This window comes from Aythya ferina (assembly GCF_964211825.1).
Source record: "Aythya ferina genome assembly, chromosome: 10".
In the NCBI taxonomy this organism is placed as follows: Eukaryota; Metazoa; Chordata; class Aves; order Anseriformes; family Anatidae; genus Aythya; species Aythya ferina.
Genome location: NC_140306.1, coordinates 12,848,814 through 12,874,930, shown reverse-complemented (window position 1 = coordinate 12,874,930; position 26,117 = coordinate 12,848,814). Strand labels below are relative to the sequence as shown.

The 26,117-nt window shown below is 54.3% G+C and overlaps 3 protein-coding genes across 6 annotated transcripts; 2 read left to right on the top strand and 1 right to left on the bottom strand.

Moving 5' to 3' along the window:
- Positions 1-2,390: 2,390 nt before the first annotated feature.
- On the bottom strand, positions 2,391-17,938 carry RBM5 (RNA binding motif protein 5). Of its 2 annotated transcripts, XM_084531260.1 has the most exons (24): positions 17,732-17,938; positions 17,143-17,605; positions 16,668-16,823; positions 14,626-14,695; positions 14,068-14,141; positions 11,683-11,766; positions 10,589-10,649; positions 10,391-10,456; positions 9,824-9,984; positions 8,854-8,951; positions 8,302-8,389; positions 8,061-8,138; positions 7,904-7,976; positions 7,288-7,373; positions 6,863-6,941; positions 6,519-6,610; positions 5,832-5,996; positions 5,221-5,367; positions 5,073-5,144; positions 4,409-4,588; positions 4,113-4,187; positions 3,514-3,611; positions 3,306-3,435; positions 2,391-3,022 (listed from the first exon to the last, which is right to left on the bottom strand). In XM_084531260.1, exons 1-24 carry the CDS (start codon positions 17,746-17,748, stop codon positions 2,897-2,899), a joined length of 2,739 nt encoding a protein of 912 aa, XP_084387386.1. In that variant the 5' UTR covers positions 17,749-17,938; the 3' UTR covers positions 2,391-2,896. The 2 variants fall into 2 exon arrangements, with proteins under 2 accessions (XP_084387386.1, XP_084387387.1); XM_084531261.1 differs by lacking the exons at positions 14,068-14,141; positions 14,626-14,695.
- A 1,165-nt stretch (positions 17,939-19,103) lies between these two features.
- Positions 19,104-23,270, top strand: PARP3 (poly(ADP-ribose) polymerase family member 3). 3 transcript variants are annotated; one of them, XM_084531262.1, is made up of 11 exons: positions 19,104-19,430; positions 19,872-20,114; positions 20,303-20,428; positions 20,688-20,879; positions 21,255-21,390; positions 21,573-21,799; positions 21,927-22,076; positions 22,207-22,287; positions 22,432-22,609; positions 22,773-22,919; positions 23,008-23,270. In XM_084531262.1, the coding sequence occupies exons 2-11, from the start codon at positions 19,914-19,916 to the stop codon at positions 23,175-23,177; spliced, it is 1,608 nt and encodes a 535-aa protein (XP_084387388.1). In that variant the 5' UTR covers positions 19,104-19,430; positions 19,872-19,913; the 3' UTR covers positions 23,178-23,270. The 3 variants fall into 3 exon arrangements, with proteins under 3 accessions (XP_084387388.1, XP_084387390.1, XP_084387389.1); XM_084531264.1 differs by having other exon boundaries at positions 19,314-19,430; positions 22,210-22,287; XM_084531263.1 differs by lacking the exon at positions 19,104-19,430 and having other exon boundaries at positions 19,446-20,114; positions 22,210-22,287.
- A 150-nt stretch (positions 23,271-23,420) lies between these two features.
- Positions 23,421-25,815, top strand: LOC311442276 (putative G-protein coupled receptor). Its single transcript, XM_084531268.1, has 2 exons — positions 23,421-24,052; positions 24,350-25,815. Exon 2 carries the CDS (start codon positions 24,461-24,463, stop codon positions 25,679-25,681), a length of 1,221 nt encoding a protein of 406 aa, XP_084387394.1. The 5' UTR covers positions 23,421-24,052; positions 24,350-24,460; the 3' UTR covers positions 25,682-25,815.
- The last annotated feature ends 302 nt before the right edge of the window (positions 25,816-26,117 follow it).

The following is a 26,117-nucleotide window of genomic DNA, read 5'->3' as shown; positions in this document are numbered from 1 at the left end:
GCAGCCTGGTTGAGCCCAAGGCCAGGGCAGTCCTTCCTCTTCCTCTTCCTCTAACAGAGGCCATAGGGTTGGGGACACGATCCCCGTGCCAGCGGGGCTCTGCCCACGTGGATGTGGCACCCAAATCTTTCCCCAGCACCCCGTTAACGCTCCTGAGCCCGATGTCCCTGTCACCCCCAGGGGATCACGAGCAGGGTGCAGCAGCTCCGGGCTGGACCCTGCCGGCTTCCCAAGGGCAGGAGCTCAGCAGGAGACAGAGGGAAGAGCTCAGCAGGAGCAGGAAGGGCTGCTGTCACCGCGTAATCGAGGCCTTCCTCGTCCCATGCTGCCCCAGGGGGACATTTGGGGACAAGGGCCCCAAGGAGGGAGATGTTCCCTGGCATCTCCCAGAGCTGCCCCGCTTGTACTGCAAGGGGGGTGTGGATTTGTCCCTGTCTCCCAAGGGAATTTCTCTCTCTGCAGTCCCAGCTCCTGCACGAACCCCCACGGAGCAGGGGGAGCAGGGATAAGACCCCCTGGGCCTGGGGTGAGCAAACCAGCACAGCCCCAGCCGGCAGCGAGGGGTCAGGATCAGGCCGAGGGGCTCCCCTCTCCTCCCGGGGTCCTGCCCCAAGGGGGATGCCCTCCAGGGACCCGTTAAGGCAGTGCCAAGTCTCTTTCTGCCCCATTTGTGAGGGTGTTTGAGAAGGGCTCCAGAGCCCAAGGAAAACCCTGGGGACCTGGGTGCTTCGGCACGGGAAGAATGACAGAGGATGGCCAAAAACAACTGCGGGCTGCAAAACACGGCCCAAGCGCAGGGCAGCAGCTTGGCCCCTGGCTCCGGGATGGGGCAGGCGGTGCCAGGCACGTCCCTAAGCCTGCTCCCACCGCGCCCACCAGCCCACGTGGCCGCTTTCCTCCCGGAGACAGGTCCCCAGGGAAGCAGGGACACCAGGTCCCCCCGAAGGCAGTGGGCCACGGCGCATTCACTCACGCACAGCCACATTTCACTGCCTAAATTGGAGCTGCGGGCGCTGGCAGGCGCTGGCAGCCCCGGGTCCTGTTGGGGCCGCACGCTGGCCTTCCCTGTCCCGACGGGGTGAGGGGACACGGGCTCTGCCCCTGCCACGGGGGCTCGGGGAGGCTGCCACGAGCATCTGTCCCCTTGCCGTGGGGTTGGGACCTCGCTGTGCCCCTGCTGCAGGCACCAGGGGATGGATGGTGGATGGGGGAAGGCACTGAGCTGCAGCAAGGAGCTTCATCAATCCCTGAGTGCACACACCGGGAAATAATTTCTCTCATAAGAGCCCAGAGCAAAGCACTTGGCACGGCTGGGACACGCAGGAAGGGGAGAGAAGCTGTGCCAGGACACCCAGGGAAACTGAGGCACGCAGCTGGCCCTTCAGGATTGTTTCCAGCCACCCGGCTTCCTTGCAGAGGGGGGAGAAACCCCAGGGCTGCTCAACCCTGAGGCTGGCACCACTCCTCCTGTAGGTGACAAAGGCACCTGGGGACCTCAGCCCTGTCCCTTCCCACCCAAACCTGGAGAGGATGAGGCAGGACCAGGGGCCCAGCCCGGTGCCATGTCCCGTCCCCGTGGCACAAGGGCTGGGCCATGTCTGCCACCTGGTGGCACGGCCCCGTTGGCACAGCACAGCCCCAGCAGAGACCAAGACGCAGCCACCCCCACCCCAAAAACGGGGCAGCAGCCACCGAGTGCTGCAGTGCCACGGGCAGCAGGACTCAGGCAGCGCTGTGAAGCCACAGCTCATGGGGCAGAGGCTGCTCCTCCACCATCAGGAGCAGGGGTTGGGGCTGAGCCCACTTTTCTGTGCTCATTGTGGCCACAGAGGACACAGGGGTGATGGGAGCAGGCTCAAGAGGCTAAACTGTGAGCAGCAGGAGGAAGGTGAGAGCTGTCCGAGCTGTCTTAACTAAGCAGCTGTAGAAATAACCTCCGTCAGAGGAGAGGGCTGCGGTTACCCGGCCTCCAGCAGCTCCACGCCCACGCCCCAACAAGCCCCAGGCAAGGCTGAAGGACAGAAACGCTGTCCAGAAATCCAGCAGGGGCTCATAAATAGGGCAGGAGAACAGCCTGCCCACTGCCCTGCCTCAGGGCAAGGCTCCCCTCACAGGGACAGCCTGGGGGCAGCCCTGGAGCGAGCTGCGTGAGCACAGGGAGGCTCTGGCCCCAGTTCCAGAGCAAGGAGAGCTGGGGCTTGAGCCAGCCCCCGTGCTGGAGCTGTGCAGACACCGGGGGCGAGGTGCAGCACAGCGTAGGGGGGGAAGGAAGGAGGCAGAGCGCTGCAGGGAGAACCCAGGACGAAGCCTCGTCAAGGAAGAAGCAGAATCAGAGAGAGGACGAAGAGCGTTGGCAGCTTATTCTTCATTCACCCACCGAGAAACAGAAAGAGAAGCACTTTTGGATGTATTTCATTTGGAAATGAGCCAAACTGGCACCTAGAATCCAAGTCTTCAAAAAGTCTATACAAAGATGTATCATACAAAATGTACAGGAAAAGTTCTCAAAAAAAAAAAACAAAAACAAACAGACAATACAACAAAAGGAGAGCAGAGACGGTGTGAAACCACAGCTACCACGTCCCAGCCCTGCTCTGGAGGGCAGGAGCAGCATCCAGACAACACGCTCCAAACACAAAATACATTACACTATATACACGACCGTAGAAAGATCAGCATCCCCTTTGGTCTAGCGAGGAGCTCTCCAGCATGAAGTCGGGGCAGTTTGGACAGTCTGCTCATGGAAGTGTAACATGCTGAGAGGGGAAAAAAGTCCCAGGGAATGAAATGGTCAGCTCTAACCCATAACCAGAATACAGCCAGGCCACCGAGGCTACAGAGTTTAACAGTCAGTTCTGGCTAACAAGTTTACTGTTGACCCACGAGCCAGAGCGCGCTACTCCATCTCTGTGAAGCGGGCGAACATGGCTTTCCGCACCGCATCTTTGTAGGAATCCGCCGTGGAGACGCCGTACGAGCTGCCCTTGGCTCCCAGGCCAGCTCCTCTCATCCGCACCTGGGCCTGCAAGGGAACAGACGAGGGTCAGCTCTGCGGTGAGAGGTTAAATGCCTGCCCTCCCACGCACAATCCGCTCGCCAGAGCAGTGAGGGAAATGCTCCGTCAAGCCAGCGTGATGCATCTCATTACAGACCAGCACCAGTTAAGACTGGACACTGGGGAAGAAATTTCCATGTTTGTAGCCTTAACACCACTCTCACCCCCTCCCCACAAAGTGTCTTCCAGGGATCTCAGCAGCAAGTGCTTCTGAATATAAAAAATGCACCAAACGTCCATCTCCGCTTACCTCGATAGGTGCAGTAATGCCCTGACATTTTCTTCCCAGGCCTGACCCTTCCCTCCAGCCCATGGCCTGGAGCATCTTGTTGCCAATGTTACTGTTGTCAAGGCCGTCTTTGGTGGGCTGCTCGTAATTACTGCAGGAAGAAGAGATCAGTTAATTACGTTGCTTCTCAGCAGTTGATGCCATCAGCGAGGAGCTTTCAGGTACATACACTGTGCCAGCATCATAGACCTTCTTGCGCTTCGGCTCGGGAGGCTCTGGAATGCCGTACTTCTCCCGCCTCTCAGCTGCTCTGTCTCTGTATTTCATCTGCAGTGAGGTAACCAGATTTGGCAATGGTTTAAAGTTGCTTATTTACACATGTGTACTTACACTCGGTATTAGTATTTAGTATAAATATTAGTATTTAGTGTAAATATTTAGTACTGATATGAAGAAGCTGCAGAGCATGCTTGGTGCCTGCTCTTACAGAAAGTTGTGCGCTGCAGCCTGCCCAACACCACCAGAAAGCAGAAGGGGAGCAGCTCCCCAGCCTGCAGCCTCAGCTGTTTCACTGCCACCAGAAGGTCACCGGCCCCAGCACTGCTACAGCGCCTCTGAGCTGCAGGGGAAGGCCCCTTCCTGATAAGCAGTAGCTGTGGTACAGGAGACGCCTCTCTCCACTGCACAGGACAGCTCTGAACCTCGACCCGAGAAGGGGTTGGCTTACAGGGCTTATCTCATTAGCATCAAGTCAGGATAAGGAGAGCTCAACATTATCTGTGCAAGCCCTTTTCCATTAGCCACTCATCTGTTCAGTTCAACACTGACCTCTCTCTCACGCAGCTCCAAGGCTTCAAGTTCCTGCTCTGAAAGCTTTGATCTCCTATAGATGTCCATGTTTTGCTGCAACGAGAAGAAATTCACGTTAACAACATGAGATGCAGAACACCTCAGCAAGCAGGCTGCACAGCAGCTCTTTTTAAGCAAGTAGCTGACTTTGAAGAGAAAAGCAATCCACCTGCAATTATTTTTTGCAGCAAGAAACAGCATTCCAAACATGCAGCATCGCTTGGTTTACAAGGAATTACAGCCACCAACTACCTTCCTGACAGCACAGGACTCACCTTGTGCAAGTCAGACAGCTGCTGGTGCCTAATCAGTGCATCTTTGTTTGGGAACTGCCTTCTACACAGCAGACAAGCCATTTTCTTCCAGTCAGTCAGCTTCTCTTCCTCGTTCTCCATTCTTTCCAGTAAGTCCTCATCATTATCACTGTCGCCACTGTAGGCAGCCACAAGACCACGCTGGAGAAGAACGATAGCATTGATGTGAGTGCAACAGTGTCATCGCAGTTAAGAGTCCAAAAAGATAACACAAAGGCTGTTACATGTGTTTGTTGTGCAGGAAACGTCACTTTCTGGATGCTAAAGGACGAAATGCAGCTCAAAAGAACCACTAACTACAGTGGCTACAAGACTTGCTCCCTCTACCAAAAAGTGGTCTGAATACAGAGGTTTTAGAAACCTCAAAATGTCAGCTGAGCCTTTGAGGCTAGAGGAAATCAACTTCTCTCAGCATCTCTCAGCCTCCCAGCCTACTGCACTTGCATGGGGGATCCCTGTAACAACCACAGCCTTCTACAGAGAATGCTATGGAAATGCAGGTCGGAAAGCAGGCATCTGCCCATCCTCCTCTGAGGAGAGTTTGACATGTGCCCATCATCTCTGTGAATACAGGAATCCCACCACTTCCAGCCACAAAGCAATCCACCTGCTATCTCATGCTCACCTTTAATGGATTTTCATCTTCACCATTTTTCATCACCTCTGGCAAGATCTGCTGTCTCTCAGACAGAGCACCCTAGATGAGAGAAGAACGCAATGAGCACTAAGCTCTGCCATGCCACGCTCTGCCACACACTTCTCACCTCCCTCACCTTTTTCTCAAAAAGGGCAAAGCCCGCATCTGCAGCCGCTGATTCTTTCCGTTCCTCCTCCCTGTTGCTCAGTGGCTGGAAACTGTTCTTGAAGTTCTCCTTCTGCTTGTTCAAACTCTTTGCCCAGCGCTCCATGTCTTTAGCGATCTGAAATGGGTGCAGAGTGGTTTGCTCAGACAGTTCCCTTCACGGATACCCGTCTCCTACAACACTGACTCGATCGTTCCACTTGCACACACACTCCAGAAAACAGCAACCCACTATTTTTTACACTGAACGTAGTGCAGCTGTTTCCCTGGACACAGCATTCAAAAACACTGCAGTTTGCCTGTTTCACCCTATGAACCCTTCTACCAACCCACTCTTCGAAGCGACAGCTCAGCTATACTCCCACTGCTCCTGGCATGCTTTTGTATGTGTTTCTCTTATGCAGTAGTTATTTCTGCACTCAAGTCTTTGCCAACTCCGCCTCTCTTCAGCCCTGCACAATGCCTGCAACCTGCTGGTACGCATTCACCAAATAACTAGGATTGCCTTTGTCACTAAAGGCAGAGTACAATCTCACTCCACAGAAGATGTCAGCCCAGTTATGATCCCATTTCATCTTTTACCTGTTGAGCTGTTTTACTCTTAGGCTTCTCTTTCTTCTCCTTCACTTCTTTGGTGGTGGTTGTGGTCGCTGTTTGCTGATACGTGATACCTTCTGCAGCAGGCATGTAGGTCTCCTTTTCGCCATCCCAGTAAAGATACTGCTGGGTTAAGGCATTGTAGTAATACTGACAAAGACACAAAGAACCACAAGTTACACACTTCATATAGCCTCAGCATCCAAGAGAGAACCCCAAGAAAGCTGTCTGATTAAGACTAACGCATCAAATGAGGAGTTTTCCAGAGCATCCCAGGCCTTCGCAGGAGTCAAAAGGCACAGAGTGACTGAAACCTCTGTCCCCAAACATAAACATTATGCACAACAGCACGATGGAGAACTTTATCGCCTCTCCTAAGAGTGGACCCACCAAAACCCAGAGCAGTGTGCACTTTGCTGGATGCTTCACAACGGAATAGCTCACTGAGAGTATCTGTGACAAGTAATAACTCTCCCCAGGCCAAACTGGGAGAAAAATTGAGAAGAATTAAACACTACAACCAGAGGGAGGTGCAATCACAGCCCCTGCTGAGAGTTATCTGCTACTACAGCCATTGTGTTCCCCTCAGAGTACCAGTTTCACTCATACCCTAACACATACTGAGCTAACAGACATCACCAGCTAAGACAGGTGGTTAGAGGTTGTGTTTACCTGGGAGTTAGGATCATAGTAGAGCCCTGTTACAGGATCATAATAATATCCTGAAGATTCATCATATTGGTAGGTAGATGTGTCAGGGACAGCTGCAAAAAAACAGAGCGGGGGACACAGGCATTCCAGTTAAATTCAGATCAACACCTGAGATTAGCAGCAGCTACGAGGGCAGCCATGTCTGCAAAGCACTCGTATGATCCGTGCAGAAGCTCTTTGGGGACAGCTTCACCACGGCCTTACAGTGGTGGCACACTCAGCCAAAGCAAAGTCTCTCTCCTGACAGACAGAAGAGAGACTGATAGGGAGACACCTGCCCCGTCAGCAAATTCCTCACAACTTACCATACTTGGTTCCAGGGACGACACCAGTGGGGGCAGTCGTTTGTGCCTGAGTGCTGGTGGTAGCTGGTGCTGCTTGTGTCTGGGGAAAAAAAAGAAGAGAAGTAACCTTGATGAGAAAAATCTGCCACTGGAGTTCAGAAGAACAGGGACAGCGAGCCAAGGCATGAGCAACCCACACTACGCACACAAGAGCTAGCTCTTCGTCAGTACACTTAGTACTTGCCTTTAACAAAGAACAGAACTATCACAGAAACGAAACGGCAGATGACACTGTTATAAACACAAGCAGTGTGACTAACTTGACCCGTGGACACTTCACAGCTCTGCTGTACCCACACCCACTTAAAAGAGCAGAGGCCACAGCCGAGCCAGATACCCCACGCAAGTACTGCCCCGGCACTGAAAGCCAGGAGCGCTGTAATTACCGGAGAGTCAGGTGAGTTTGTCTGTTGATTATATAACTGAGGACTCTGGGACACAACTGCAGCTGTGGTGGTAGTGACCGGAGCTCCTGCCAACAAAGAGAGCAGTAGTGGATAAGCCAGATCATTTGTAAAACAGTACTTCATCCTAGGGCTAAAATTACTCTGTTTACAATTTCAGCTCCCAATTCCAGCTCCAGCAGCCAAACAAGGCAATAAACATTCAAAAGGAGACAGATACACAGTGGGCATTTTCTACCCAGACAAGGAATAGTTTCCTTTTCGGGAGGAAGTTTTGCTCTCCAAGCCAGTGATTCCTGGCCTCCGACAGCTGCCAGTGCTGGGAATTTGTCTAGAGCTGTTTACACAGTTCTCGTGAGTCCAAGGCTTTCTGTCAATAGCCTGATACAGAGGCTGTACTCTCATCTCACAGACTAGAGGTCTCACTTGAGCAAACAGGCAATGCTCCTCTAGTGACACGCACTCATTCACACACCCTGACAAACAGTATGAGGCAATCTCCCTTCAAACAGGCAACTAACACAAAACCTAAGGTAAAAAAAAACACTCTTGCAAACCATCACCACCGACAGCGCCTCCCGTGGGTTGGAAGCACTACCTGATATGGTAGCTGAATCAGAGTCCAACACGCCTCCTTGATTTTGGTAGTACTGCTGATAATCCTGGGAGTACTGCAAAGGAAAATGACAACACAGAGTGAGCAGATGCCCAAATTGTAATAACTTACCAGTTACAGAGCAAGGGCTGCCACTAACCTGAGCATACTGCGTGTAGCCATCCTGTCCTGACTGGAGGTAGCTGTAGTCAAGGGTGCTGCCTTCTCCAGTCTGCGGCTAAAATTCAAACAGGTTATTGTAATTTTTAAATCAGTGAAGGTAAAAGTTACTGCATTTCACAATTTCAACACTGGTTAGGCTCCAGCCTAACTACCACAGCAGATCTCAACTTTCCTTTTGAAGGAAAACAGTACTGTGAGCAACAGTCTCCAAACCTTACCTGAGTGGACGACCACTGTGCCGCAGCAATGGCTGTGCTCGCCACAGAGAAGGCGCTGACCCTGTTACCATCGGGGAGAAGCAAGTCTCTGAAACCACAAAGATCACGCACCTGAGTAAGCACTGTTTTTTTCTAGCACGGCTACTACATGAGGAGGTAGAGCCTGCCCTTATGTGTGGATTTATTCGCAGTTCTTAAACATGCCGATTGTAATGAATGAGCCAAAGAACTGCTTGGCAGGTAAGGGCACTTCAGGCTCGTTGTTGTACAGTCAGTAACCAGTCGCTAACTTCCCAGTGAAACCACCGTGCTGTGTAAGCAAGCAGTTACAACGGCAGCTCCAGCAGGCTGGAGGTACATACAGGAGCCGTGTTTCTTGCTGTCTACTCTTCTCAAACACGAGGAGGAAAAGGACCATGCAACACGAAACACGTAAGGGAAGAAAAACTCTGGAGTGACAGTAATCTTAGCAAAAGCCACAGTGACAACTACAGATGGTTAATAAGGAATGTGGAGGTGGGGGAGGAGAAATCAACTGCTACCGCAACTCACTTTCTGGCACTCTTTGCAAAGTCAACACCAATTGTTTTGCCATCAATTTTTAATGGTGGCTGAAGACTTTGTAAAATCTGCAACAGTTGAGAAGCGTCCTACAACGAGAAACACTCATTATTATGAAAGGCAGGTTATCCAGGAGGATTCAGAAGTTCCCAAAGCTTCACCTGTTCACAAATACATCACCGAAACCGGTTAAAGCTGTAAAAACACCTCCACCTCCTCTCATACTGTAAAACGGGACCCAGTACAGCCCATGCACAGACAGTATGAGTCTCACTGAATATTCGACACCTAAAAATCTCAGCTTTAAAAAGCAGCTATTTGTTTGCCCCAAATTACTCCAAAAAGCAGGCCAGCAGAATCAGATCAGCTACCCACTTTCATCCTATATCAAACTGTTCAACTCTGCTGAAATCAAGTCCAAATAGGCCACGTCGCTCATCAATTTGAACATCTCCAGCAACGGAGGTTCTGGCACCCCTCTGGGACCCACATCAACTTCCCACCTAGTGAAGACATTTTCCCTGTACCTCACTCCAACTCCCCATGCCTGCTGCCTACTCTGCTTTCCCTATGGATGCTGCAGAGAGCAGCAAGATCCCCCCCCTCCTTCGCCTTCACAAGGCAGAAGCCCAATTCTATGCACTTCCTCATACACTGTACGCTCCAGCTGTTTTGTGTGATCCAAAAGTGACCCCAGACCATTATTTGTGACCCAAATACAAAACTAGCCTTCAATCCAGAACAGCACTCTGCTATGAAAGACATTTCCCATGGGTTCACAACATCCCCCCACCTTTCTTCCAAGCAGCAGCTAACGATGAAAGGCTTTGACACATTCTCTCTGTGTCTAATGATCTATTAACCCTCAGGGAGCTAGGGCAGCCCACAGCACAAAAGCTCTAACTGCTTCAGCTACAGAAACACAAGCTGTTTCTCTCCAATACACCAGCAAGGCCCTCACCATGGCAGAAGACAGCTGCACAAATGCAAAGCCTCTATTCTGCTGAGTCTGCTTGTCTTTGATAAGACGAATATTATTGACTGCCAGAGAGGCATACGGAGACAAGGCAGTCATGATGGATTCCACTACTGTGTGAGGAGCAATGTTTCGGAGAATGATGGCTGAGGAAAAAAGAAAGTAAGACATTAGGTGTGCACATAAAGGCTTTCCAGAGTACTTCAACTTCTTCAAAGAAAAAAAAAAAAAAGAAAACTCAGCAGTTTTGGACACGAATGTGTTTCCATTTCAAGAGTATGCTGTTTGGGGGGTTGGCAGGAAGAACTTGCTTCACTGGGAAGACGGGAGGGCTGTCAATACCCTCCCAAAGAAAGGAAAGAACTTCCTGAGCAGAAGCATTTGCCAACATTTGCACATTCCTGTCTGCAAATCAGGAACAACCTAATCATGGTGAGCACTGCGCACTTAGGAGAGTTCAAAGTGGGTTCCGAAGGGCAGTCTGAGGTACAACAAGGAGTTCTGTGCGTGCTTTCCCATGGCACTTCATGCAGTAAATCAGAGAGAACTTACTGTCACAGTAATAATCCACAGACTGAACGGCTTCTGCTGCTCCAGGTGGTACCTCCTGTTCTGAATCTTCACAGGAAGAAAGAGAAATTTTATTCATGACATTGCTAAATTGCTCAAACGCATCATTCCACAGGACAGCCTAGGACCTGCAGACTCCTCTAAATTCAAACACAATCTCCAGAGATGAATGCAACTTACCGAATTTGTCCGCTCCGCAGCGGAAGCATTTTAGCCTCCTTCTGAAGTTGTAAAGGCAGCACTAGGAGAAACAAGAGGAGGTCTAGTAAGGATTTAGTTCATTTGCAGCAATGGTGACATTTGCTGTGTAACACCAAAAACAAGACATTCAAACCAAGTGCAACAACAAAGCTGAACCTCCTCGAGTAATCAAGAACAGCAAAACCTGTCCTCATCTGTATCACAGCTGCTTTTCAGAACACCCCAGCTACCTTTGTTCCGAGTCAGTAAAAATATCCTGAATTATTTAGCTACTTCAACTGCATTGTCAGCTTACAGTCCCAGATGCAATAAAGAGCATGACGTTAAACCAAAGCACAAGCTAAAAACCAAATTATATTTACACAGCTGAAACACTGTTTTTGGATCTTTGGACACTGGTTTTGATCTTGCTATAAACACCTCCACTTAGAGGGGCGGTCAAACAAGTAAGAGCACAGCAGTAGGAGCAGACCCTCAATTCTACAACAGAACAGCAGTCACCCGAGGTACAGGGAATTCACCCAGTGACTTCCTGCTCTAGTATAATTCACTGCCTGGTCTTTGTTTAAAGCAAAACCAACCGTGTCCTTCTTGTTTCTGTCCTACAGCATGCACACAGCCACCAGCAAGAGCTGAAGGTCAAACTAAGGCTAAAGTAGTATTGATTTTCTAAGTAGAGGCGGCAGACTCAGGAGAATTCCCTCAGGATGGCAGCTGTTCTACCAGCCCAGCTGTGAACACTCAGCAACTCTTGGAAGATTGCTCTGGATCAATCACACATTAATGGGAACACCGCACAGCTTCCCTGGTACAGCCTGTGATCCGCTGCAGATGGCAAGTACACCACAGTCCCAAGCCTCAGCTTGTGGCCCAAGACCCAGGTGTCATCTGGTTAAACACCGCCATCGCTCCATCTATTTTTTGCTATCAGGTTGACAAAACCTTTTCGTTCGTGTGTTTTAGTATTCCTCCTTAATTGCAGGGACCAGCAGGATGAGCACTGCTTCGTTCAAATCACTGAGCTGGTGAAAGGAACTGAAGCAAAGAGAAACTAATAAAAACGTGCACTGTACCTTGTTGCAGAGCCAGTCCTCAAATTTAGGCCTGGGGTTGCTGTAGTGCATCGCAATCTGCTTCCCTTGAATCACGAGCTTTTTCTGCAAAAAAAGGGGTTTCAGTTATTCCTGGAGCGAGGCACACATGTTCATTTTCCCATGGCAGAGCACCCTTCGGAGGAATCAGTGCTCCTGAATTAAATGGACAACATATGGGGAGGATGTGGAGGACAACCACCGCCACCTACACCCTGCCCATCCAATCCTGCAGAGAGGAGGACGAGGGCAGTAAGAGAATGGGATGTGGAGCAAAGATAAACGGAATCAGGGAGTGTTGAAAAAGTTGCCAAACACTAAACGCTGACATGGAACCAGGAAGTGTCTCGAAGGAGACAAAGTCCTAACCTGCTGCGTTCAGGATTAACACATTTTTAGGAGTCTCTTTGCCCCGTTTCTATTCGCTTCTGGTATAGTATTGAGCGACTTTTTAAACATGTCCTTAGGTGACTGCTTCACTTCTTCCCCTACTCCAAATTCCCCAGACCTTTAAACAACCACATTTGGATTACTTTTTCCAAGCACTTTCTTCAGAAGTGTCCCTTTGCAAATACAGTAATTCCTCCCAAAGGGACCCTGCTTAGAGCTCCTGGAGGCTGGATTACAAGTGCCACCAACTGAAATGTAACTCAGAGTGGTTTCCTTTGACAAAAGCATCAGTTCAATTGGAAGCCTGCACGAGAGGTTTGTGTTCTTCATTCAGGCAGGAACTCTCCAAAATGGGTAACTAGAGTGAAGCTTCTCCAGGGGTAGGAAAAGTTCATCACGCTTTCAGCTCTCACTTTACAGGAATTAGGAATTTAGAGTTATTTTAAAAGTCTCAGCCTCACACTCTGCCAAGTGTGGGTATGCAGAATGCCCTTTCAGTGCCCGGACATCAGAGCATTTCAAACAGGTGCAAGTGTCTGAGGAAACGTGCATTAGAGGCCAACCCCCAGACATTTTAACACAGGAACTATTTTTATGGCAGGCTGGCTTATTGCAGAGGTAACACAGGAGTGTCAGGACCAGTGGCTTTTCTGGTTACAGGGTCTGACAGATAGGTCTAGCATGTAGCATGAATAAGGCTCTCACATTCTGCACAACTAAAGAGGGCAAAGCCATTTCTCCTACCGGCAGGAGGGAGGGTTGGAGGGCCCAGCACTCACTGGATATGCACACATAGAAACAAAGCTGCTGGCACAGCTGCAATACATCATTCTTTCATCTAACAGTCAGCAACCGGGCTGCTGGGGAGATTCTATGTTTTCCCTACTACTAGGGTGGCTGGGTTACTGGAGTGAATTTGAGTATTTGTTTCAAGAAATTATGCATCAATACAGCTTTGTATATATTAAAATTATCTCGTTTCTGAAAACACGCTCAGCATTACTTTCCTGACCTGAGTCTTTCCGCTGCACCCACCCAACTGAGCAGCACATCACAGAACAGAACTTGAACCACACAACGGGAAGTTACCCGTGGTACAAGCCACTGGAAGGCCGTTCCAGCATAGGGCACACAGCAGCTTCCATCTGAGGGCACTAACTGCTTGCAAAGCTGTTACAAGGCCACTCCTTTACGTGTGAAACCAACACAGCCTAATTCCATTCCTCGTGCTGCCCAAAGGCCTTCACAGCAAGTATTCAGATGTAAAAAAGTGGCTCAATAAACTTCGCTCACTTCAGCATATTTAACATCTGTTGTTAAAACAGATTACCAACAAATACCCCAAAATGAGCAAATCCAAATATATTTATGGTGCAACAGGAAAACCTCACTGGAAAAGAAACTAGAGGACTCTTTGCATTTTGGCTCCTTATCAAGTCATACTCCAGAAAAGCCAAAATACACAGAATAACTTTTACGAGAACTCAGTTTCCACTGGATTTATTTGGAATAATCATGCTTTTTCCTCTAGAAGAGCCACTGCTCTTCCTTTAACTCCAGGAACGCACCATTCTGATGAAGTGCCCCATTTTTTCTGAATTTTGCTCAGGGTTACTACCAATGTAATGCAACGATTGTGGGATCTGGTGCCTTCTCTGGCAACAAAGGAAATACCAGGTGGAAACAGGTTAGACTTTTCTACAGACTACGTGCTCTATGTTGAAAAGCCAATTAAATTGGCACCCTGTAATTTAGTACAATTGCACGTTTTAGGAGGAAGTGCTCAAAATAGCTGATTTTCTCTCCTAACATTACCTGTTATAATTTTTAATATATACAAAGCTTTTATTCTTTTAAATCACTGTTATGGAACAAACCACTCCGTCCACCTTTATTTTTTCCTTTTTTTTTTTTTTTTTTAAACTGTACAGACTTTTTCCATTTTCAGGAATATCTAGACTTGGTGAGTGAAGCAACCTGATTGGCTTCCATCCAGCTGGTAGCATCTTGAAAGTGATAAAACTCCACGAAGGCGAAACCACGGCTTACACCTAGAGACAGCATTCAGATATAGACGGGATACTTGTGTTAGTCAGTTCCTTTAAAACAGGCGAATCTCTCTCCAACTGCTTCATTACTTCATGACAAAGCAGCTTTACAAATGCGACGTCAACAGCTGGGATCTGCTTGTTATTTTGCCATGGCAAGGAACCAAGCTCCCATAACTGGCTACATTTCACTCGATTTGCATCGATGTTTATAGGTAACCATGCAACAGACTACATACTACTAAACAGGTTTATGCTAATATTACTTACCAATACCTGTTAACAAAAACCCCTGTAGACAGACTTCTTTTTAACATGACGACCAGCTATCTAAAGTCTTCCAAAAAGCCACATTCCTTAGCCATGGCAAACCTTTTTTTTTTTTTTTTTATTGATTGCACGTGCTTGCAGTTTGGGGATAATTCTGGATACTCTTTTGGGCTGGGGAAGAGGAAGGTGATGTCAAAAACTGGATAAGAGCTCTCACCTGTCTTTCTTTTCATCAGCCTCACGTCTGCAGGCTGAGGACCTTCAAAGGACTCAATAAGCTCCCGAATCTGCGTGAGATTTTAATCGGACAGTTAAGGTTTCAAATCTTGGCAGACAGCTAAGATAGATACAAAAGCAACCTCGCTTACAGTACATGCAAGGAGAACACAAATATAGAAGTCTGAACACCATCTTAGATAAAACGAAAACCATTAAGGAGAACTTAACAGGATACTGTCGAGCATCAGAGAACCCACGTAGTCCTTTGCAGCGCTAAAATAATGGCCACCCTCACTTAGCCCACAGAATCATCCAGAATCTGAATCACTATCATCTTGTATCCCAAGGCTACTTGTACAGAATTTGGTAGATATTGTGCTTTATTTTTATTTTTTTAATAAAGAATGCCACCAGCATCCCTCTCCCTGCACATGTTAATACATCCAACACCTAGAAGAGGTAAACAGGAACACAGAACTACAAGGCTCCGTGATATTTGTATTCTTAAGTCTCAAACTATGGTTGCTGTCTTCCAACAGTTTTCCTTGTGCTTTTCAGAAAATAAGCTAGATTTATGGTTTATTGCCAAATACCATGCTAAAGGGACAACAGCTCCTGAGCCACAACAAATCTGTAAGTTGTGCCACAAGCTAGATAAATTATTGTGGAGAGGTAGACAGTAGAAAGAAGCACTGACTTTTTTTAAATGTAAGAGATGACAAAGCAAGATTTTTCAGCTCTTAGAGAGCTCAAACTACATTACCTACAACAACGCTGTTCAGCAAACTCGAAACCAATCTAAAGATGCCTGTTCATGTGCTAGGTGGAACTGACCTAGGATCTCCAATTTAAGAAGCTCTTCATGAAAAAAGTAGAAAAAGCTGAAAAATGTGCACAACTACAGTCAGAAGCACCAATAAGATACTAACTTCAGTGGAAAGAAAACAGTAGTTCTAAGAAGCATAATCTAAAGATGAGTTCAGATTAAGGTTATGTTCAACTTTCTTAGAAATTATAATGCAGTTATTTCCACAACTGTAAAACTACAGCATTAACGCTTCAGGAACACAAATCATTATAAGGTGTTTCATGTAACGCCTGACTGGGTTCCATCACTTGGACGCAGAAGCCTATGCTTTATCCAGCCCTTAGCCACAAAAGTACACAGTGATTAAAAAGAATACTTAATACTAGCAAAGAAAGAAATAATAATAAAAAATGCAAAAAAAAAAAAAAAAGTCCACTGCACGAGTGGTGCAAAAGGATTCTCTATGTTAGCAACTGATGCACAAAAATAGTCAGAAGGGGAGCCTGCCTGAAAAAAATGATCCAGCTCAGCTTTTACAGGTTTATTCCCCTTCAGATAGCAGCTTGTAGCTCGGTAACAAAAATATTCCACCGAGGGAGGGATAAAAAAAAAAAACACAAATGCAAAGCTAATCACCTTCAAGGTCCTCCTACCAAAGTTAGATGACCACGTACCAAGCTCTTTCCTACTTCCTCCGTCAGCTCCGCAGCAGCCATTTTATGACTCGCACAGCTGTGCCCGCACAAAGCAGTTTTGTGCAGGGCCGTGCTTAGCTGAGGAGCTCTGCATCTGCTTACAGCTTCTCGCTTCAATAATAACACCAAAAATAACTGGAACGCCTCTCCAGCTGCCCCCCTCTCCTCAGTCTACTGGGGGGGGGGGGGGAATATCTATAAACAAACTCTCCCATATACTAAACGGAAAAAGCAAAAGAGAACGCGTAACTTAGAAATCAATGAAATTATAGGGGAAGCATCCAAGTGTGCACGAAAATAGACTATTCAGAGACAGTTCTGTTAATTTTAAACAGCTTAACATTCAAATGACCTGTTACTTAACAGCGACAGCTTGAATCCTTTCAGGATTCAAAATGGAAGCGCTCCCAGCACATTTAGAAGGGGGCCACCATGATGCAGCTTTTAACAAAATGGCAGCAACAGCCACGCAGACTTGCTGACACAAAGCTGTGGACTTTCCTGTGAGGGAGGAGAAGCCCCTTGCCAGCTACTTACATCGTTCTCTGTAACCGTGATGGGGAGGCCACGTAACATGATGGTCTTGCTTTCTTTCTCATCGTTAATGTCGTTCCTGTAGTCGTGCTCTCCATAGTCACCATCAGAGTGGTATCCATCTTCGGATTTATCACTGTTCCTGCGCTCCCGCTCCCTCTGAGAAGCCAGCGCCCAGAATTAAGCCCTGCGCTTTCTGACAGCGCCGCTAAAGCCAGACACCGCTCCCACCTACACCCACCTTCCCTTCCCAGCCTCACAGACCCAAACTCGACCCCAGCCCCTTGTGCTTGCCCCTCCAAGCCCCGAGGACCCTCACTCGGCTGTGCCCGGGGTCCTGCCAGTCCCGGGGGCTGTGCCTGGGGCTCCCTCGTCCCGGTGGGCTCGGCCCAGGCCCCCCTGCTGCTGTGGGGCCGCTGCGAAGGCCGTCCGCAGCAGGGGCAGCCCCGTCCCAGCCCCTCTCCCCCGCCCCACTTACCTCAGGGCTATCGTAGTCGCGGCTATCGTAGTCTCTGTCATAGTCCCGGCTATCGTAGTCTCGGCTGTCGCGGCTATCGTAGTCGCGGCAATCCCGGCTGTCGTAGTCCCGGCAGTCGTAGTCTCGGCTGTCGCGGCTGTCGTAGTCTCGGCAGTCTCGGCTGTCGTAGTCCCTGCAGTCCCGGCTGTCGCGACTATCGTAATCTCTACAGTCCCGGCTGTCGCGACTATCATAGTCGCGGCTGTCGTAGTCGCGGCAGTCTCGGCTGTCACGGCTGTCGTAGTCTCGGCTGTCGTAGTCCCGGCTATCGTAGTCGCGATAATCGTCGTAGCGATCTCCGCGGCGCTCCTCGCTGGACCGCTTGTAGTCGGAGTCCCTGCGCCGGCTGCGGGACTCGCGCTCGTCGCGATCCTCCCTCTCCACGATGGAGCCGTAGCGGCCGCTCCGCTCCGTCCTGCTCACGCTGTGGGGGGCACCGGGCCGGCCTCAGAGCCCGCAGTACCCCCCCCCCCCCCCACCGCCGCTGCCCCCCACCGCACCCCCCCACCCCCCTTTCCCGCTCCCTCCGCCGCCTCCCCCCGGCACTCACCGCTTGTCCGAGCCCATGGCGCCGGCCACGATCCGCGAAGCCCCCTCACGGCGCTGTCCGCCACCACGGGGCGCCGAGCACACGCTCACACCCGCGCGCACGCAGCCCCTCGCTCCCTCGCCACAAAATGGCGCCGAGGCGACTGCCCGTCTTCTACCCAGCAGGCACCGCGCCCGCCGCCTGGAAGCTTCCAGCCGCCGCGCAGGCGCAACGGCAGCCGCCCGCCGCGGGGCACGCCGGGAGTTGTAGTTTTTGGGGGTGCTCCCTTTTTCATGGCGTTTCATGCAATTTAATGCAATAACCGCTGCTGCCGAGCCCTCTGGGGCCTTTTGCTCCTTTCCAGCCTTTTTCTCTGCCCCAGGAGATGGCTGAAGCCTTGTAGGTCCAGCAGTGAGCCCCTCCTGCTGCAGGAGGACTGGCACGGGGCAGAAAAGGCTGAGAGTCCTTGTGAGAGGACTGCCATAAACCCCACTGTGAATAAACCACATGCCCCTGTGAATAAACCTCATGCCACCTCTTCCTTGTCGTGCCTTGCTTTGTTTTTCTATTTGCAAAAGCAAAACACGCCCGGTGCGGTGCCCTGCGCCAGCTCCTTTGGCGCTGCTCCCTGGGAAGGGAGCCAGAAACCATGGGGACCCACAGGGGAGGGAAACAAGGGGGTAAATCCAGGTCCTTCTTCATGTCAGATCTCTGGGAAACAAGGTGAAACCTCTGCCTTCCCTGGGCAGGTAAAGGTGTGTGGCTCTGCATGTTGGGTCTGTTCCTCCAGACATTTCAAGGGGCGTACAGCTGGGGAGCACTCAGCTGGTAAGCACTTCTTGCTCCTCGGGTCAGCATGGCTACGCTCCGTGACGGGGTCCTCTCACACCTCATTACAGCAGCACGGCCTTGTCCACCAGCTGTGTTGTTGAAAAGCCCCCTGTGAGTGAGTGCGAGCAGAGCTGGAGCACGAGCAGCATGCGCCCCGGCTCCAGAGTGGGGACCGAGGCGAATCAGAGCAGAATGTAAGCTGTAGGAAGCACAGCTTTCACTCAGGGAATTTATCTATCTACAGTCAGTTAACACAAACCATAACTCGCTGATTCAGGTGTCGAGAGACAAAGAAGACAACATAAAACAAGCACTAAGCCTTCCTCCCCCTTCCCCAGGCTCAGCTTCAGACCACCACCACCCCCCCTGCTCTCCAAACAGGTCCTTCCCCGGCCCTTCCCTGAGGCAGGTCAGGTCACAGTCAGCGCTCTCGGTCCCCTCCTGCTGCTCCTGGCTTCTCAGCCAAGGTGGGCTGCAGACCTTTTTGGGGGGGACCTGCCTTGGTAAGGTTGGGCATTGGAAACAAATCGCCCTGTCTGCCCCGGGGGAGGACCTGGGGATGTCCCCTTGCTGGTGTGGGCTTTGGTTGGTGTGGGCTGGGGAGCTCCAAAGCCACCCAGGCGGCACTGTCCCCGGTGTCACCGTGGCAGGAAGGACAGCACGGCATTTTTAGGTGTTAAAAGTCCATGCAGCACGTCAGGCTGCCACTTGTTGCTGTCTCTGAACAGACTCCAAACCCGAGGCCAGCCGCCAGCAACCAGCGGGGCCTCCGGGATGCTCTGGGCAGGCGCGGTGACACTGTTTGGCCGCCTGTCCCCTGGGGAGCCGGGCTGCCGACGGACAGAAACCAGCTGGGAAGCGTTCCTGCTGTCATGTCTCGCCTCCCGAAGTACTGAAGAGAAAGGAGACTCCACCTGCAAAACACAGCTTCGGCACCAGCACGGGGTTGGGTTCCTTGGAGGCTGTTTTCTGAACGGCACCGAGGGGACTGCTGCCTGGAGGCGTGCTGGCCTGCCCGCTGATTCCGCTTGTCTTTAGCTGCTGCCTGCTTTTTTTTTTTTGGGGGGGGGGAGGGCTGAGAAATTTTGGCAAGGGCTGCCCCCTGCTCCGTTCCCCTCTCCTCTCTCCCTTTGCTGCCCCCAGCACCCACTGCGAGGAGGGGAGAGGACGGCACGGGAGGCTGCCCGAGCCCCCCCAAGCCCCAGCACCTCGCCCTGCAGTCCCCTCCTCCTGCCTGGCCGTGCTCCCCGGCTGTAGACGTAGGGCAGGCAAGGCACAGCCCAGCCAGACTTTCCCGGAAGGGCACTCGATATCCCTCACGTCCCCGCAGGCTCCTGCTCGGAGGCTGAAGTCACACAGGGACCGCTCGCCCATGGCCCCCAAGCGCCGAGCTCCCCCCACTCCACAGCCCCCAGGCGGGGGCAAGAAAGCAAAGGGGAAGAAGGAGGAGGAGGAGGAGAAGGAGGAGGATGCCTGGAGCTCCACGCTGGCTGCCCTGAAGACAGCCCCCAAGGAGAAGCCCCCAGCCACCATCGATGGGCTGTGTCCCCTGGGTGCGGGGACGGGAGCACAGGTGAGCGTGGAGTGGGGGCACCCAGTGTATGTTGGAGCTGGGGATGGGGTGCGAGGGGCGAGGAGGGAGCCCCTGCCCTGCTGGCATGGGGGCAGCCCCGAGACCCCTTGCAGCCCCCCTGCCCATCCCCAGCTCCACAGAGTTCCCCTCTGCCCCCCGAATTCCACCCTGGTTGCTGCCTGCTGCAGGTCTACGAGGACTACGACTGCACCCTGAACCAGACCAACATCAGCGCCAACAACAACAAGTTCTACATCATCCAGCTCATCCAGCACGGCGGCGCCTACAGCACCTGGAGCCGCTGGGGACGCGTGGTGAGCCCATCCTGCGGCCATCCCCACGAGGGGAGCCGTGTCTGGGGTCCCCCAAGTGGCTGGGGAGAACCGGGTGCTCCCTGCCTGCTTCCTCATCCCACCTTCCCCATCCTGAAATGAGAGAGCGAGTGGCTTTGCCACAAGCCTTCCTTGCGGGTGGGGGCATTAAGGACACGTCCCCAGGCTGGGTGACAGCTCAGCAGGGATGTCAGGCGCCCGCGGTTCGTGCTTGGTGCCCCTGACGCTGCGTCTGCTGCAGGGGGAGGTGGGCCAGTCCAAGCTCACGCCCTTCGCCTCTCTGGAAGCTGCCAAGAAGGACTTTGAGAAGAAGTTCCGAGAGAAGACCAAGAACAGCTGGGCGGCGCGGGAGAACTTCGTGGCCCAGCCGGGCAAGTACACGCTCATCGAGGTGCAGCCGGGGGCCGGGCAGGAGCTGGAGGTCACCGTCAGGGTGAGCGGGCAGCCAGGGCATCACCCGGGGGCAGTGGTTCTGCATTGAGAGGGTGGTCACACACTGCTACAGGCTCCCCAAGGATGTAGTCACAGCACCGAGCCTGTCGGAGTTTAAGAAGCGTTTGGACTGTGCTCTTAGTCATAGGGTCTGAATTTTTGGGTGGACCTGTGTGGGGCAAGGAGTTGGACTTGATGATCCTTATGGGTCCCTTTCAACTTGGGGTGTTCTCTGATCCTGTGCGTGAGAGCTGAAGCAGCCCACAAGCAGAGATTTGGGGTGATGGGTTGAGACGGGGTGGTGTTGGTCGTGGCAAGTGGGCAGAGCCAGCCCATAGCTTCTGGCAGCTCAGTGAGGCTTCGGCTGTCCCCACAGGCGGATGGCGTGGACGGGGGGAAGGTCCCCAAGCGGCGCGTGCTGCCCTGCACCTTGGACAAGACCACGCAGGACCTGGTGGCCCTCATCTTCAGCAGCGACATGTTCCGGGATGCCATGAAGACCATGAATATCGGTAGGAGGTGCTGGGGGGATGGGGAAAGCCCCTGCTGATTGCGGCAGAGCTGCTGGTGGTCTTCAGAGCGTCCCCCCTTTGGGGTCCAACCAGGACCACGGCAGGCACCGAGGGAGGAGAAGGGCTGGGGGGTGCCTGGTGTGGAAAGGAGGGGTGATGATAACCCCTCTGCCCCTGTCTAGACGTGAAGAAGATGCCGCTGGGGAAGCTGAGCAAGCAGCAGATCACGCGGGGCTTCGAGGCGCTGGAGGAGCTGGAGGCGGCGCTGCGGGAGCAGCCCCCCCGGGCCGCCCGCCTGGAGGAGCTCTCCTCCCGCTTCTACACCATCGTCCCCCACAACTTCGGGCGGGCACGGCCGCCCCTCATCGACTCCCCCGACCTGCTGCGTGCCAAGAAGGACATGCTGCTGGTGAGATGCTGGCCGGCCTGTAGCCAGCACCACCCGTCCCCGCCGAGCAGGGAGGCGATGCCGTGGCAGGGTCCCCGGTCCCCAGTGAGGGTCCCCAGTGAGGGTGTCCCTTCTGTGTCCCTGCCAGGTGCTGGCTGACATCGAGGTGGCACAGAGCCTGCAGGCGCAGAAGGCGGAGGAAGAGGAGGAGGAGGAGGTCGCCCACCCGCTGGACCAGGATTATGCCCTGCTCTGCTGCCAGCTCTCCCTGCTGGACCCGTCCTCCCGGGAGCACCAGGTGCTGGGGTCCCCACTGGCACGCAGGGACCCCAAGCACTGTGGGGAGCCCTTCAGGTGCCACCTCCTCGGTGGGGACACGGCTGGATGGCTGCCTTGTGGTGACACCGCGTCCCTGCCTCCTTTCCCGGCAGCTGATCCAAAACTACGTGGTGCAGACAGGGAACAAGGCCCGCATCCTCAACATCTGGGTGGTGGCCCGAGAAGGGGAGGTGAGAAGAAGGAGCTGCTGGTCCCCACCTGGGGAAAGCCTGGCCGTGCCCCTGCGACTGGGCTCGGTCCTCAGGGGGGTGTCTTGAGCTGGGGCAGCCCCACGTGCCCTGCCCGGGCCAGCCCTTAGCTCCACGTCTCTCCAGGACAAGTCCTTCCAGGCCCACGACCACCTGGAGCACCGGCGCCTGCTTTGGCACGGCACCAACGTGGCGGTGATCGCGGCCATCCTGAGGAACGGGCTGCGCATCATGCCCCACTCGGGCGGCCGCGTGGGCAGGGGCATCTACTTCGCCTCCGAGAACAGCAAGTCTGCCTGCTACGGTGAGCACGCCAGGCCCACGGGGACGCCTGTGGGGTTGGTGCAAGCCCAGATCCCCGTGCCATACACCGGGCCGAGCCCCTTCTTCGCTGGGTGACAGCTGGGTGGGACTTGCTGGTGCTGGTGCCGTCACCCCGTCCCATCCTTTCCCTCCTGTGGTGGCAGTGGGCTGCACGGCCCAGAGGGTGGGCATCATGTTCCTGACGGAGGTGGCCCTGGGCAAGCCGTACCGCATCACCTGCGACGACCCCACGCTGCGGCAGCCTCCTGCTGGCTACGACAGCGTCCTGGCCTGTGGCCGCACCGAGCCGGGTGAGAACGGGGCACGAGGAGCTGTGGGGGGCATGGGGTGGATGGATTGGGGCTCGGGGCTGATGCGGTGTGGGGTCTTCTCGCCCAGACCCCGCGCAGGATGAGGAGGTGCTGCTGGATGGGAAGAAGGTGCTGGTGTGCCAGGGCAAGCCCGTCCCCGTGCCCGCCTACAAGGAGTCCTCCTTCAGCCAGAGCGAGTACCTCATCTACCAGGAGAGCCAGTGCCGGCTCCGCTACCTCGTTCAGCTCCGTTTCTGAGGCCCTGGTGCTCTGAGCCCCCCGGTCATTCCCTCGGGGTGAGGGATGGAGGGGCCCAGCCTGCTCCAGCCATCAATAAATCCGCCGTGCCCCGTGCCCAGCGGTGCCTCGCTTTCCTGCTGGGTACAGAGGGGACAGAGTAAGAGTAGGGCACCCCAGTTGGTGTCACCCCGCAGTGTGGGTGGCTCCGGGAGGGCCACAGCCTGTCGCAGCCATTGGTGTCGGCAGACTCGAGGTGAAATCCAACAGCTTGGCCAAGCGGGTTTCCCTCATCGCCGTAGCCAGGCTGGTGCCCACCACCGTGGTGTCAGGGCTGCGGAGGGGACGAGGACGAGGGAGAGGTGCTGCTGTGGAGGGGCCCGTCCCCATATCCACAACACCTGCCCTCCCTTTGGTGCCGTGCCAGCCACGACGGCCCCACCAAGCCCCTCTCCGCACCCTAAAGCCCCCCAGGGACATATCCATGTCCCCACGGAGACACCCGGCTGTCCCACCCCGATGACAAGCGACATCCCCCTGCGTGGGGGACACCCTCCTCGGCGTGCCGCCCTCCCACACTTTACGGTGCGCTTGGGTGAGGGTCGGTCGGGCCCCACGGGCTGGGGACCCTTGGGTCCCCCCTGCCGTGTCACCCGCCGGCTGCTAGGACCCAGCAGCTCTCCCCGTGGGCCCGCTGCTGGCAGCGGGCAGGCAGAGCCCGGGTGTGACAGCCGGTGCCATCCGCGGCAGGCAAACACGATGACTAACGGGTGACAGCCGCGGGGAAGGGGGGACATAGGGGGGGGGACACACGGACGTGGCCTCCGGGAGCCCCAGTGCCACCGTGGGAGCAGCGCTGGCGAGGAGGAGCGGCACCCATCTCCCGAGGAGCAGAGGTGCGTGGGTCCCACACTGCCACCGAGGGTCCCCAGCCACGAGGAGGGGGACCCAGAGTGGGTGGGGGTCGTGGGGATGGGGCATATGGGGTTTGCTGTGCCCCCTGTGGGCAGGGGAATGGGGTGGCCGTCAGGTGGGCTGGGGTGCTGGCAGTGCCAGCCCTTTGCTGCCACCTCTCTGGGCACCTCTCCTTGCTCCAGCATCTCCGGGGCGCTCTGGAGACCCTCCGTGGGTTTCTCCACGGCTCTTCCTTGCTCTGCTCCTTCTCCTTCACACCCCTCTCCCCTCCCCAACAGGCGAGGGGCCTGCTTGACGAGAAGACAGTGGCCATGGCTGCGCTGGGGGACCGCGGGAGAGTTGTCCCTGCCACGTGGGCGCCGGAGCTGCTGGCTTAGCCCTCGGCTGGCATGGCGAGCCAGGGGGGGCCGAACACCATGGACGGCCTCGAGTCGCCCCCCGTCCCGGGGCAGCCCGCCGCCCAGGAGGCCGTCGGCCTCCTCTGCATGGTGCTGCTCACCGTCACCGCCTTGGTGGCCAACGTGGTGGTGCTGGTGGTCATCCTCAGAACCCCCCTCCTCAGGAAGTTCATCTTCGTCTGCCACCTCTGCGCGGTCGACCTCCTCTCCGCCATTTTCCTCATGCCCCTGGGGATCATCTCCAGCTCCTCCTGCTTCGACAGGGTCATCTACAGCATCGCCGAGTGCCGGGCCTTGATATTCCTCAACGTCTGCTTCATCAGCGCCTCCATCCTCACCGTCTCCGTCATCAGCGTGGAGCGCTACTACTACATCGTCCACCCCATGCGCTACGAGGTCAAGATGACCATCCGGCTGGCGGTGGCCGGAGTTGTCTTCATTTGGGTCAAGTCCGTCCTCATCACCGTCTTGGCGCTGGTGGGCTGGCCTCAAGACAACGGGGCCACCAGCGCGAGCCGCTGCACGGTCTACTGGAGCCCCGGGGCCCACAAGAAGGCGTTTGTCATCATCTTCAGCATCGCCTGCTTCGTCTTGCCCACCATCATCATCTTTGCTGTCTACTGCAGTGTGTACCGGGTGGCTCGGCTGGCGGCCCTGCAGCACGCACCCCTGCCGGCACAGGCGGCCGTCCCAGGGCACCGCTCCGACTCCGCTGCCAGCCAAGTGAGCATCGTCACCTCCAGGAGCCTGCCGCTGCCCCGCCTGAGCCCCGAGCGCTTTTTGGGAAGCCACAAGGCCATCCTCACCTTGGTCCTGATCGTGGGACAGTTCCTGTGCTGCTGGCTGCCCTTCTTCGCGTTCCACCTGCACTCCTCCGTCACCGCCGGGGCGGCGGGCGGCGGGCACGGGGAGATGACGGTCACCTGGATCGCCTACTCCTCCTTCGCCATCAACCCCTTCTTCTACGGGCTGCTGAACCGCCAGATTCGGGAGGAGCTGGCCCGGCTCTGGCGCAGCTGCCTCAACCGGCCCCTGGGCCAGGAGCTGTGTTTGGCCGTCTCGGAGGCCTCCGTCCAGGAAAATTTCCTGCAGTTCCTCCAGCGAGCCACGTGCACGCTGGAAACCCGCTCCAGCTGCATCGCCCCCAGCCCCAGGGACCAGAGCAAGGTGGGCTTCCCCATCCCAGGGCAAGTTCCCGAGGAGAGCGGCTGAGGAGCCCGGTGCCACCGTGCCGGGGGGGTGGGGACCGATCGGCCCCCTTGGACCTCGGGGGGTCCTTGCCCGGGTTTCCACGGCAGATTTCGGGAGCCTTCGTCTCCCTTCTGCACACTTGGATGGATGTGGGATATGGGAAGCTGAGGGGCTCCCACACGGCCACCCCGTTGTCCCGTGGGGACCCCTGCCAGGGTGCTCACAGCAGCACCCCCGGGCACCCTTCCCCGGCCCAGCTAACACCACTAACACCAGTAACACCAGTCCCAGCAGCTCGGGGACCCTCCCTTGGGGCAGGGGATCGGGTCCACGGCAGGGAGGGGGCTCTGGGGAGACTTTCAGAGAGCTTGAGACCAAGGGGCCAGCACCCCTGGCCACGGGGCCACCCCCTTCCCCCTTTGGTGTCACCCCCAGAACTGGGGGTGTCTCCAACCCC

Coding starts and splice junctions, on each gene's coding strand:
- LOC311442276 (XM_084531268.1), top strand. CDS start 24,461: ATGGCGAGCCAGGGGGGGCCGAACACCATGGACGGCCTCGAGTCGCCC.
- PARP3 (XM_084531262.1), top strand. CDS start 19,914: ATGGCCCCCAAGCGCCGAGCTCCCCCCACTCCACAGCCCCCAGGCGGG. Junction 22,288..22,431: donor TGGTGGCCCGAGAAGGGGAG/GTGAGAAGAAGG, acceptor ACGTCTCTCCAG/GACAAGTCCTTCCAGGCCCA. Junction 22,610..22,772: donor CAGCAAGTCTGCCTGCTACG/GTGAGCACGCCA, acceptor CTGTGGTGGCAG/TGGGCTGCACGGCCCAGAGG.
- RBM5 (XM_084531260.1), bottom strand. Junction 8,952..9,823: donor TGCAGCTGTCTTCTGCCATG/GTGAGGGCCTTG, acceptor TTCTCGTTGTAG/GACGCTTCTCAACTGTTGCA. Junction 4,188..4,408: donor AGCTGTCTGACTTGCACAAG/GTGAGTCCTGTG, acceptor TTCTCGTTGCAG/CAAAACATGGACATCTATAG.